Below are 13,012 nucleotides of genomic sequence, written 5' to 3'. Positions count from 1 at the left end.
CTTACACATCATCCCTAAGAAGTAGATTAAGAGTAATAATGGCATGTACTGAGTTCTTACTATGTGCTAGGTTCTGGAATAAGGACTTTATATACTTTATGTCACTGTTGTCCCTGTTTTCAGAAAAGAAAACTGAGCTCCGAGCAATGAAGGAAGTTGCAACTGGACATAAAACTTAAAATGGCAGAGGGAGGAATCAATGCAGACATGGAGTTCTGAAGCTTTTGCTGTTGCTCTCAATGCATTTCTAAGGAAACCCAACAGTATCCATTTCACTGACCAATTGCTTTGTACCCAAAATTCTATTTTTCATAAGAACTTTTCATTTTCTGACAAAAACTATTTGTTAAATAAACATAACTTTATAATTGTGATCATTCATCACTTGGAGCAAATTTGACTATTTTAAAACACATGGATTTTTAAAAAATCCACTTTAAATGGTGGTGCCAGGTAAAACTGCAAGGAAGCTTGTGCTATCTGGAGACACCCATACTTTTTTTTTTAAGGAACATTTTGTAACTTTACAACAGCATATTGCATTTTTATATTCATGTACCTATCTCCTTCATTGTCCTGTGTATTAGTTTTCTACTGCTTTGCATGAAGAATTTAAACAGACCTAACAGCTTAAAACAACACCTATTTATTAGTCCACAGTTCTGAAAGTCAGAAGTCCCAGCACAGCCATGGCATCACTGGGTTCTTGCTCAGGTTCTGCCAAGGCTGAAATCATAGTAATAGGCTCAGTTCTTGTCTGGAAAAGACAAGTTTGAGAAAAAAATCTGCCTTTGAAGCTCATTCGGGTTGTTGGCAGAATTCAGTTCCTTGCAACATTGGCCTAGGCAAATAATTTATGACTAAAACCCCAAAGGAAGTGCAACAAAAACAAGAATAGACAAATGGTCCTTAATTAAACTAAAAAGCTTCTGCACAGTAAAATAAATAATCAACAGAGTAAACAGACAACCTACAGAATGAGAGAAAATATTTGCAAACTACGCATCTGACAAAGGACTAATATCCAGAATCTACAAGGAACTCAAACAACTCAACAAGAAAAAAACAACCCCATTGAAAAGTGGGCAAAGGACATGAATAGGTATTTCTCAAAAAAGACAAACAAGCGGCCAACGAACATATGAAAAAATGCTCAACATCCACTAATCATCAGAGAAATGCACGTTAAAACCACAATGAGATACAATCTCACACCAGTCAAAATGGCTATGATTAAAAAGTCAAAAAACAACCGATGTTGACGAGGGTGCAGAGAAAAGGAAACACATACACGTGTTGGTGGGAATGTAAATTCGTGCACAGTGCCTGGTTCAGAAGACACACTTTAAAGAAAAAAGCTGGCTGAATGTTTATAACGTATCTGTGTTTGTAGTGTTCAAGTCCTGCGGGCGAGGACCCTAGTGCATTTTCTGCAATCCAGTAATGCCTGTCCGGTACATGGCAGCCAGTGAGCACTCAACAGGTGCAATCGTTGGGCCACACACTCTTGTTTTAAAATGTGATTTATCCTCTTGACCTTTTTAGGTTATGCAATGTGAATTCAAGCTGAATAATACTGAAGCCAGTCTTACGAGGCTTATTTCTAAGAAATATTCAGCTTTATTAACGCAAATAAAAATGATCACACGCCCTTCCTTTGCAAGTGAACATTCATATTAGTGTCTGATAAATGCATTAAGACGACACATTCCTTAAATCAATCGGAGAACAGAACTTTGGTTTCTGCAAAAAGAAAAACTCCCTTTTCCCTAGATTTTCTCAGCTCCTCCAGTGCTAGCCCCAGACAAGGTCCAAGTTATCTGCAGTTCTTTGGCCTCCCTTGCATTTAAATCGCATTTGGGTAAACGCTTCGTGGGCTTTCTAACTCCACAGAAACGCTAACCAGGTATTGGGCGCTCGCACCGCTTCCAGGTAACCAGCGAAGCTGCGGATTCCAGGCCCGCGCTGTGACGTCACCGGGCTCGCAGGCCGCGGCGCGGTCTCAGGCTCCGGTGATTGGCTGGGGTCCATGACGTCACGGCCCGGGGCGGCCCCGCGATGGCCAGGGCCCCGGGATGCTCCGGGTTTGTTTAAAAATAAAGGGGGGCGGGAGCGCCCAGGAAAATCCGGGCGCCCACGGGGGTGCCGGCTGCCCCTCCCGCCGCCCCGCGTCCCGGCCCGGCCGCGCCAACCCCCTCGGCGGCCCGCAAGGGGGCGGGGGGAGGCGGGGCGGAGGAGGAGCCGCGGGCGCGGCGCCGCGCTGTCCCCGGCCGCCGCCCGCCCCACTCCGCACCGCATGTAAACAGTCCCCGCCGGCCCAGCCCGGCCCCGGAGGAGCCCGCGCAGGCCGAGCCGAGCGCCGCGCTGCCCGCCCGGGAGGAGGGCGCCGAGGAGCGGGAGGGCGGGCGGCGGCGGGAGGCGGGCGCGGGGCCGCAATGGATTTCCAGCAGCTGGCCGACGTTGCGGAGAAATGGTGCTCCAACACGCCCTTCGAGCTCATCGCCACCGAGGAGACCGAGCGCAGGATGGATTTCTACGCCGACCCCGGCGTCTCCTTCTATGTGCTGTGTCCGGACAACGGCTGCGGCGACAATTTTGTGAGTGCCTGGGGGAGGGACCGTCGGAGCCGGCGGGAGTGTGGACGCGGCGGTGCATCCCTGCGCCCGGGCTACCGCGCGGTGGGCGGCGGTGGGCGCCTAGTGGAGGGGCGTAACCCGCGTCCTACTCCCCGCATGCTCCTCCGGGGAAGCCCCGGGCCGGGTGGTGCGGCCTCCGCGCCCCGGGTGGGGCCCGGTGGGCGGCGGGCAAGACGCCCGGAGGATCCGGGGAGCCGGGTCGGGGCAGGAGGTGTGGCGTCCCCCTAAAGGCCACCCCTCTCCCCGCTGTTGCGGGCGCCGTTTCGGGAACCCGACCTGACGGCCAGTGCGCGTTGCCTGGCGTGGAGCATCCCTGGGGTGTGGGAGTCACCTGCGCCCGAGCAGCCTGGGCTGGGGCGCACGGATCCTCCGGCAGAAGGCCAGGTCCAGAGCTTCCCACATCCAGGCGTCCCGTCCAGGTTAGGAATCCCGCACCCCTCCCGTGCCCAGCCTCGGCTCCTCGCCTTGCCCCTCCCGGGAGAACCCCGCTCCCCGCCCTCGCGGGTTAGTCCCTGCACTGCCTGTTTGGACACAAAGCTCTGTCCATACTAGCGATGCCCGATCTCCTGGACCTTCGTTGCGGAATTACACCCCGGATCTTAATACGCACGCGCGCCTGCGCATACACCCCCAACACACACACACTTATGCTCACACACTCACCCTCACACGCGCACACTCACGCACACACGCGGGCACGCCTCTCCCCCTGCCCCCGCGCTGCCCTCGCCGCCTCTCTGAGCTGCCCGAGAGGTGTGTGTTGGCCCGAGCAGGTTCTCTCCAGCTGAGGCGGTGGCCCCAGCCTAGCTGAAGCCTGTCGGCGTTTCCAGATGAGGGGGAATCCCCTCAGCCCCGGCTCAGGGGGACCGGGAACTGGAACTGCGGTGTCCAAACCTTCCACTTTGAATCCTGCGCCCACCTGGGATCCCGGCTCTGGCAGTTGAGGGAGGGGATGCAGAGGGCGGGGGAGTCGGGGTGGGAGGGGCGGAGTAGGGCGAGCACGGTGCTCATGAAGTGTTTGTAAGGATGGGGAATAAATAATGATCCCCAAATGTAAGATGGAGGCGGCCGTGGGCGCGGGTGACCGTGTGGTCGCCGGCCTTGTGGGCGGAGGTGGGGCGGTGTGGGGCGCGGCCTGGTGCAGGCTCCTCAGGTGGGGGAGACAAAGCTGGGCCGTGGTCCTGCAGCCGCGCGCCCTGACCACCTATGGGAAGTTCGCGAAGGAGTTGGGGAGACTGCACGACCGCCTTTCTTGGTCCTGGAGAGGTGAAGGCTTGTGTATGTCTGGCCAAAAAAGCATTCCCTCCGCGCACACGCACCCCCCGAAGAGGGCAGGGATCCACCTGGACATTCCAGAAGTGGCACTCCAGAAAAGGGATGGCCTTGTGTGACAACCAGATATGAGTTCTGGCTCTGTGACTGTGCTCAAAAATACCCACCCTGAGCTCAGTTTCCACATCCAAAAAAAATAGGTATAATAATGCCAGCACCGAGGTGTTCATATAGGTGACTCACTGAACAGTCCCTGACACACAGCAAGAGCCCCACAAATTTGGGGTTAGAGACCTGGGATTTCCCAGAATTTACAGCTTGTCTGATTTTTTAAAGAACGTTGGTTTTCCCGCTGTAAAATGGGGCTAATCAGAATGCCTCCAGAAGAACCAACTGAAAAATAATATTAATGCCCGTAAGCCCATCTTAACAGTAGGTAAAGTAAGTAAATAAATGTTCTTTTTGCAAGGAGTGGGAGATCATTAAAAAGGGATTCACTCCATCGCAAAAGTGTGAGAAAACCCCCAGGATACAGTGGAAAGGGCACCAGAATCCAGCTGACTGTAAAATGTTAGGGTTTGGCTAGGGTCCCTTCCAGCTCTGGGCTTCCTTCATCTGCCAGCGTCCTTTCTCCCTCCTGACCATGTGAAACAGGACAAGAATGGCTCATGGTTCTGGATTTCACTGGGGAGAAGCCCACACAGCCTTCCTGCTGGGACTGCCCAGGCCATACCCAAAGAAATGACTCCAAAGACAGTAAGTGGGCCAGGAAGACAAAAGGCTGTTCTCTTGCCATGAGTATGTGTATCCAACCATCGTTCAGAAGTAAGAAGTACTATATTATTTGTATCAGGCCTTTCTCTTGAGGCCACCCATATTTTAAATATTTTCCCATCTGCATGAGAAAAATGCTTGAAAGTGCCATGTAAACTGACAATTTAAATAGAATAGATAGAAAGATAGAGGATGGGGGTGGGCAGATGATTCCTTGGGTGGAATGGAACTTTCTCCAAGTTCTGGAGGCTCTAATGGACAAGATGCCAACCTCAGGAGTTTTCTTAGCCAGACCTCTTGAATCTGTCCCAGGCCAGGTTTGTCAAGCTACTGTTTGCCTCTAATAAGTGTCCTGCCTCAGTTCTTTTCTTTTTCCCAGGAAAATGTATTAAGCATTAGACAAAAATGTGAGATGAGTGGAATTTCTGTTAGTTGAAGGACTTAGCAATAAGAATATCTACGTGAGCATTTCTCGATTTACAAAAGTATTTCCACATCATTCATTCATTCATTCAGCAAACATTTATTGAGGGTTTACTTTGTGCCAGGCGAGTGCTATCTTGAATACAAATAGGATCTCTGCCTTCATGTTCCTGGGGCAATTTTTACTTGTCTAGGAAGCAGTGTGGTGCGGTGGTTAAGCACACAGGCTGTAGATCAGATTGTGTGGGTTTGCACCTCAGCTCCCCACATTTGTGTGCCTTGGGGAAGGTATTTAACCCCTCTATGCCATACTTTTTCTTTTTGTTTGTTTTTCTTTTTTTGAGACAGTCTTGCTCTGTCACCCAGGCTGGAGTGTAGTAGCACAATCTCAGCTCACTGCAACCTCCACCTCCCAAGTTCAAGTGATTCTTGTGCCTCAGCCTCCCCAGTAGCTGGGATTAAAGGCATGCACCTCACACCCAGCTAATTTTTCTATTTTTAGTAGAGACAGGGTTTGTTATGTTGCCCAGGCTGGTATCGAACCTCTGGGCTCAAGTGATCCTCCCACGTTGGCCTCCCAAAGTGCTGGGATGATAGGCGTGAGCCACTGCGCCTGGCCTCTGTGCCATACTTTCTACATCTGTAAAATTGGGATGATAATATTAGTACCTCCTGAGCAGAGTTGTTTGAGAACAGTGTCTAAAGTAGGGGCAGCTTAGATAGTCTAAGCCACTGTCATTTTTCATCGTATCTCCTAACTTGTCTCCTTGCTTATAACCCCCACCTCACTCTTACTGTAAGTACTGAAGTGGGGGTACTAAATAGATCCAAAATGACTGCTTGGGGAGACTGACTCTAAGCCACTCTCTACCCAGCAGTCATGTTGGATCTATTTAAAATATAAGCCAGATCGTGTCACCACTATTCCCCACCTCAGCTGAACTGACTTCCCATCTTTTATAATAAAACCTAAGCTCTTGCCTTGGCCTCAGGCCCCCACATGATCTACCTTCCTGCCACACAGAGCCTTCTAGTCCTTAGACGTGCCAAGTGCATTCCTGCCTCAAGGCCTTGGCTCTTGCATTCTGTCTGCCTAGAACCCTCTTGCCCCAGATCTTTACACGGCTGGTTCCTCGATACTCCTGAGGCCCAAGAAAAACGTTTCTGACGACATGTTCTTTCACCTCACCCTCTTTTATTCTTCCCATAGCACTCGTTAGACTTGGCATTCTCTTTTTGGTTTTCTGCCTCCCCAACTGGACTCTAAGCTTCATGAGAGCAGAGGCCTTGTCTGTGTTATCACTGTGTTCTGGCATTTGGAACAGCATCCAAACATGATGGGTGCTCAGTACATACCTGTAAGGATGAGTAAATTATAGTCTAGTGTAAAAGACATGTCAAATGTCAAGAATTCAGTTTCAAAGAATAATAATAATAACCGTCACTTATGTTCAGTTTTTTATGTAGCAGATGCTGCTCTCGGCACTTTACATATGCCAACTCATTTAACTTTAGTACTCTCACAAGGCCATCTCTATAATTATCTCTGTTTTACAGAGGAAGAAACTGAGACATGGCAAACTTTACTAACTTTTCCACAGTTAATAAGTGGTAGAGCACCTTGAACTACAGCCCTGTATTGAATGCATGGCATCACAGCAGTGACAACAGGGGACCCCATCTAGACTGGGTTCAAGGGTCGCTTCTTATTGGGCCTCACAAAAATTCGTTGAGGTAGATATTATTATTCCCACTTTATAGGCAAAGAAACTGAGACTCAGGGAGTTTAAGGGGCTCATCCAGGACTGTACCACTAAGAAGTGACAGAGCAAGGACTTGAGCCCAGAGGCCTGTCCTCTCTACCATGCAGAATGGCCCACAGGTGGGGTCAGGCCAGTAGTTCCAGGGGCGCGAGATCAAGGACGCCTGTTTATTTTTCCTCCATTCTGGGTCCCTTGCACATACTTTCTCTATCTTGCTCCACAGCCCATCCCATTCATGCCGACCCTTGCCCCTCTGCCAGGGACCCCTCTCTGTGGGCCCCATCATCAGGGCCTGCGGTGAAACAAAGCTGCTAGTACCCTGTGTGTGGAGGGAGTTCAAGGGCATGGCCACCCTGCCTGGCTCTACAGGTTTGACAAGGGAGGGCTCCTGGCCCTGGTCAGTGGGGTCCGCGGAGTCCTTTCTGCCAACTTGGAAGGTCCTTGGGGTCCTGGCAGGCTTGGAATGGGGTTTCAGCAGCCACTTGGATGCCAGATAAACAGAGGGGCACTCCTAGGCACGGAGCACCAGCTGCGTTCCTTCCTTGTCCTGGGCCACGAGAAATGAGGTCTCAGAACAAAGAGCACTGCCCTGCCCCTCTGGGGGCCTGGATGCTGATGACTGCGGGAGAGGAGGGATTCATTTCCCAGATTGCCCAGCCTTTCCTGTCAGCCCAGTCAGACACGTTAGACTCTAACATTTTGTATAGTTTAATCCCTCCTCAGCACAAAGACAAAGGTAGTAATCATGATATTATTAAAGAAAAGGGCTTTATTTATGGAAGAACTGTGATTTAATTTTACACGTGTTTATAGAGGTGTGTGTGTGTGTATATATATCCCAATTTGTGGTCTGAACACATCTTTATTATTAACTATGTGATCAAATAACAGCCGCCTTATTTTGGAGAAAGAAAATAGAACTTATTTAAATGAGATTGAGTCACGCTTATGTGGTGGTATAGTGGAGAGAAAGTACTTTCTTGTCTGATTTAAACTCTACCCTGTTTCCTCCTCTGTCAGATAGGGACAGTCATGCCTGTATTACATGATTAGAGTGAGGATGAAATGAGCTGTGCGTGTGACGTGCTCAGTAGACAGAAGGCATTCCACAATGGCGGCGCGTGTTCATACAGAGAGGTTATTTCTGGGAAAACGATAGGTCCTTTGTATATTCTTTGAGTGGTAGTCATGAGGAGAGTAGTTATGTTAATATGAGCTGAAGTAGATGGGAATAAGCGCTTTTTGGGCCCCTGCTAAATGAGAGTCAGTCTACAGGTTGTCTCCTGAAATCTTTAGATTCCCCCTTATTTTACGTGACTTACAAATGAACACACTGAGGCTCAGGTTAAACATTGTGCACAGAGTGTAGTTGAAAGGGTGTACACTCCTCCGTTGACATTCTGGCTCTGCCCTTGTTCCCTGTGTGACCAAAGGCAAGTTACTTAACCTCTTTGAGCCTCAGTTTCCTCACTGGTAAAATGGGTCAGTGGCTGACACACAGATTGGGTTAGTCCTAGGTGTGGCCAGCTGTGCTCTTCCCACCATGTGCAGAAATATGTTTTGAGGTAGGGCTGGGTGCGGTGGCTCACACCTGTAATCCCAGCACTTTGGGAGGCCGAGGCGGGCGGATCACCTGAGGTCAGGAATTCAAGACCAGCCTGGCCAACCTGGTGAAACCCTGTCTCTACTGAAAACACAGAAATTAGCTGGGCGTGGTGGTGCGTGCCTGTAATCCCAGCTACTTGGGAGGCTGAGGCAGGAGAATCACTTGATCCTGGGAGGCAGAGGTTGCAGTGAGGGGAGATCGCACCACTGTGTTCTAGCCTGGGTGACAGAGCAAGACTCCATCTTACAACAACAAACAAACAAACAAAAAAACAGAAAAAAAGAAATATGTTGGGAGGCATGTGGTGAATTGTGGCTTTTATCTTTTTCTGCCATCTGTTCCCAGGACAAGAATCAGGGTTTTGTTTTGTTATTTTGCTTTAGAGACGGGGTCTCACTCTTGCCCACGTTGGAGTACAGTGGTGTGATCAGAGCTCACCGTAACCTCGAACTCCTGGGCTGAAGCATCCTGCTGCTTCATCCTGGCAAGTAGCCAGGACTACAGGTGTGCGCCACCATACCCAGCTGTTTTTCTTATTTTTTGTGGAGACTGGAATCTTGCTCTGTTGACCAGGTGGTCTTGAACTCCTGGCCTCAAGCAACCCTTCCGTTTTGGCCTCCCACAATGTTGGAATTACAGGTGTGAGCCGCCTGGCCAGGGATCCATTTTGGATTAAGACACACCAGTTCAAAACGGACTCCCTTGGTACCGAGTGGCAGAAAACCCCCACTTCAGTACTACGGTAAGAGTGAGTCCCAGAGGGAGGAGACACAGGAGTGCATTCTTACCTCCCCTGCCACCCCCACCCCGCTTAAGCACCAGGAAGTCCAGCTTCTCACCCACCGGGACTTAGATAGTAGGGGCGCACACATTGTGCTCCCCCAAAAATGTCTGTAGGATTGAATTACCTTAATGACCGGAGACCACGTTTTGGTGGATATTCCAATCTACATTATACAAAACAGGAAGGTGCTCATTTTCCTATTTGCAGGTGACATAGTTAATGTTGTCTTAGGCTGGGCGAGCTTTTATGGTAAACTCTGGCCTGACTTCACAGGAAGAAGGGTCACAGATGGCCTGTAGTCAAGTCAAAGTTCTTATCGGATTTTCTGTAGGAAAGAGTAGACCACTCAGGCCAGGTTCGATGACAGCTACTTCACTGCAGCTCAGGCCAACCTGAGGTTTGGAGTTGGCTATAGTCAGTAATGGCAATTGCTGAAGTTCTCCCGGAAAGATATTTAAATGTCACACCACCCCCAACCCCCTTCGAATGTGTAGTTAGCCAAAGTTCTTTTTTTTTTTTTTTTTTTGAGACGGAGTCTCACTCTGTCACCCAGGCTGGAGTGCAGTGGCGTGATCTGGGCTCACTGCAAGCTCCGCCTCCTGGGTTCATGCCATTCTCCTGCCTCAGCCTCCCGAGTAGCTGGGACTGCAGGCGCCCACCACCACGCCCGGCTAACATTTTGTATTTTTAGTAGAGACCGTGTTAGTAGTTCACCATGTTAGCCAGGATGGTCTCGATCTCCTGACCTCGTGATCCACCTGCCTCGGCCTCCCACAGTGCTGGGATTACAGGCTTGAGCCACCGCGCCTGGCCGTTAGCCAGAGTTCTGCTGTGCCCATGGTTCTCAAAGTGTGGTCCCAGAACCAGCCACACGAACATCACCTGGGAATTTGTTGGAAATACACATTCTCAGCTCACTGAATAGTTCATTAGCTAAATAAACTGATTACCCAGCAAAGGTGGATACATTTCTATTCTGTTATTGTGTTTGAGTGATACACTTTTCTCAGTTAACTTTGCAATTTAAACCCCCACCACCCCACTCTGATCCACACTGAAGCTGGAGAACCCCTGCTTCCCTTTAGTCCCTGAAGCCTTCCCAGGCATTTCTCCTTTTGTCCAAGGGAGGCCTGCAGGCTGCCAACGCTCTGACTACTGCCTTGTTGGAGAGTCAATATTTTCCATACCCAGATTCATGTTTGCCAGGGCATTGCATTGTTCAGAGCATTGTTGAGAGCTAGAGGTTCTCTGATTCCTGCTATAGTTTTTTTCCTGGTCAAAATGAGTATTTGGTTACAAATGCTTAAAATATTTGCCAAGTTGAAGTTACTGTGGCCACGCCCAGTACCACAGGACTCCGGGCCTTCAGTTGTCCATTTGTCTTTGTACAGGACTAGATCCTATTTTCAGGATCACCAGCCCTGCCCCTAGATGGTCTCTCTGCTCCCCTTGGTTTTGGAATGGGCCCCTGTATCTTCCTAAGAGAATAACTGCTCTGCCCGCAACCCCCCGCCTGTTAATTTTCCTGAAGAGCACGTCTGTTTTATCTGTGGACACCACCTCATGAGATTGATAGTGCCTCTTTCTTTGCATGGGCTACTTAGAAAGCTTTGTTGGCAAATCTGTGTCCCATCTGTAGCAAGTAGCCAGGCCCTCATACCTTGCTGTTTGTCCTGGTCTCACTCTTGGATCTCATGTCTCTTCCTTTGTCTTTTTTTTTTTTTTTTTCCCCAATGACAGACTTATTTTTTTAGTTCATTTTGTCTTGTATCCCGTGATACTTTGCCAGCTGCCTTGATTCATTTTGAAAGGAAGGAATTTAAATGGAACACTTCCTTGTTATGAGATACAATGGATATGAGACAACTAGCATTTAGTAAATGATGTCTTTTAAGTGACTCTGTACACCCGGATCTGTCTGAGTCCAAACCCCATGCCACTCTATCATGTGGACAAGGATTCAGTTACAACATTTTTTAAACCTCAAAACCTAACAGAACTGGTAATACAGGTGGAGATAGCCAAATGAAGGCAGTTTAGACAGAAGGCCCTTTTGTGGATGTTAAGTCTTCCTTCAACATACAGTCCTAAATCGCTCTAAAGGGAGAGTAATGGAAATTGTGGCATGAACAATCTCTTCATGAGGTTAGAAATGCCTTAGAAACACTTAGCTAAATAAACTGTCTGATTACCAAGCAGTGGTGGCTACACTGCAATGTATGATTCTATTATTGTTTGAGTGATATACTTTTCTAAGTTTACTTTGTAATTTGAAGCCCAGATGTACTTACTTTTTAACAAAGTAGGTTTACAAGCTTTTCATAGGTGCACCTGCTTCTGAATTAACCTCAACCCAAGTTGCCTCGGGCAGTGCTCTCAGTGAGTCACATTGGGTGTCTGATTTACTCATTGTATGACCATAGCCTTGTGGCAGATGGTAAGCCCACCCTTTCCCCTCTGTCTCCCCCATCCTCCTACAGATGCAAAGGGGGAAAGAAGGTACTTACGTCCACCATTTACTGAATATTCACTGCATGCCAGCCAGGCACTGCGCCAGGTACTTACTCAGCTTCAAGTTTTCTGAAATGTGGTGCTAGATGTTAATCCCCTCTTTAACTTGGGTAATAATTTGAAATAAGCTGGAACTTTTACACATTTGAGTATGAAAATGGATGCTGAGCCGAACTTACTAAAGTAGAACTTTTGTTGTTCTTGCAGACTCTCCACTGATTAAGAATCAAGTGGCATAATGGATATACAAGTGCTTTGGGCTATTATACTTTTGTACAATGGAAGAGACTATTACATAAATGACATTGTGGTGGTTTGACAGCTTTAAGGGCCTCTCATTAGTAGGGAAGAGCATTTGAGCTGTTCACTAAATAGAGAGCCCAGACGTTGTCTTTATTGGGTTGGGGAAGTCTCTAGAGAAGTCTGCTGGCATGAGAGCAACGTGTGTTGGAAATGGACCTTTACAACTATGAAACACAGATAATTGGGGTATAAAGATGGTACCTTGGCACCTAGTTATTCTCATTTGGATCTGGGGAGTATTTAAAGTCTGTAGGTGTAGAAACCCTGCAATGAGAAGAAAGGAGAGGAAATGTGTTTATTGAGTGATAGGGATATGGGGCAAGTGTGTGCTTGGCATGGACCATGTCTCCACATAAGACCATATCCTCCTATCTAGCCCCAGCATCTTGTTCTTATCTGCCAGATAGCTTTCTCCCAGACCTCAATACTTTTTTTGTTTGTTTGTTTTGTTTTTTGGCCAGTGTTTAGCCATCATGGATCCGTCCCAACTAAAGAGTGATTCTTGTACCTGACAGATGCTCTGGTGTTACCCTGGTAACCCCGTGTCCCTGACTCACTTAGATATGCAGGGCAGGATCTTCTGCATTAAGAATGCTCAAACCTGTTTCTTGGCCTTGTTCCAGATCTTTGAACATTTATGGGAGAGGCTTGCCTAGTCTTAAAGATGTGCTAAACTGGATATCCTCATATGGAAAAAAGCCTTACCCAGTCTTCAGAAAAAATAAAACCTAGACTGGGCATGGTGGCTCACGCCTATAATCCCAGCACTTTGGGAAGCTGAGGCAGGTGGATCGAGACTAGCCTGGGCAACATGGCGAACCCCTGTCTCTACCAAAAATACAAAAAAATCAGTCGGTTGTGGTGGTGCACACCTGTAGTTCCACCTACTTGGGAGGCCAAGCTGGGAGGGTCACTTGAGTCTGGGAGGCAGAGGTTGCAG

The 13,012-nt window shown here is 48.6% G+C and overlaps 1 protein-coding gene across 2 annotated transcripts in view; it reads left to right on the top strand.

The window, feature by feature from the left end:
* The first annotated feature begins 2,080 nt into the window (after positions 1-2,080).
* The window catches only part of MTURN (maturin, neural progenitor differentiation regulator homolog), a 29,309-nt gene continuing 18,377 nt past the window's right edge, over positions 2,081-13,012 (top strand). Inside the window, exon 1 of one of the 2 annotated variants that reach the window (XM_025379353.1) lies at positions 2,081-2,597. In XM_025379353.1, the coding sequence (XP_025235138.1) occupies positions 2,436-2,597 (162 nt within the window). In that variant the 5' untranslated portion in view covers positions 2,081-2,435. The remainder of the gene's footprint in view (positions 2,598-13,012) is intronic. The other variant, XM_025379354.1, reaches the window with a different exon arrangement.

This window comes from Theropithecus gelada, chromosome 3 (genome assembly GCF_003255815.1).
Source record: "Theropithecus gelada isolate Dixy chromosome 3, Tgel_1.0, whole genome shotgun sequence".
NCBI classification, from domain to species: domain Eukaryota; kingdom Metazoa; phylum Chordata; class Mammalia; order Primates; family Cercopithecidae; genus Theropithecus; species Theropithecus gelada.
This window is presented reverse-complemented; position numbering and strand designations above follow the sequence as displayed.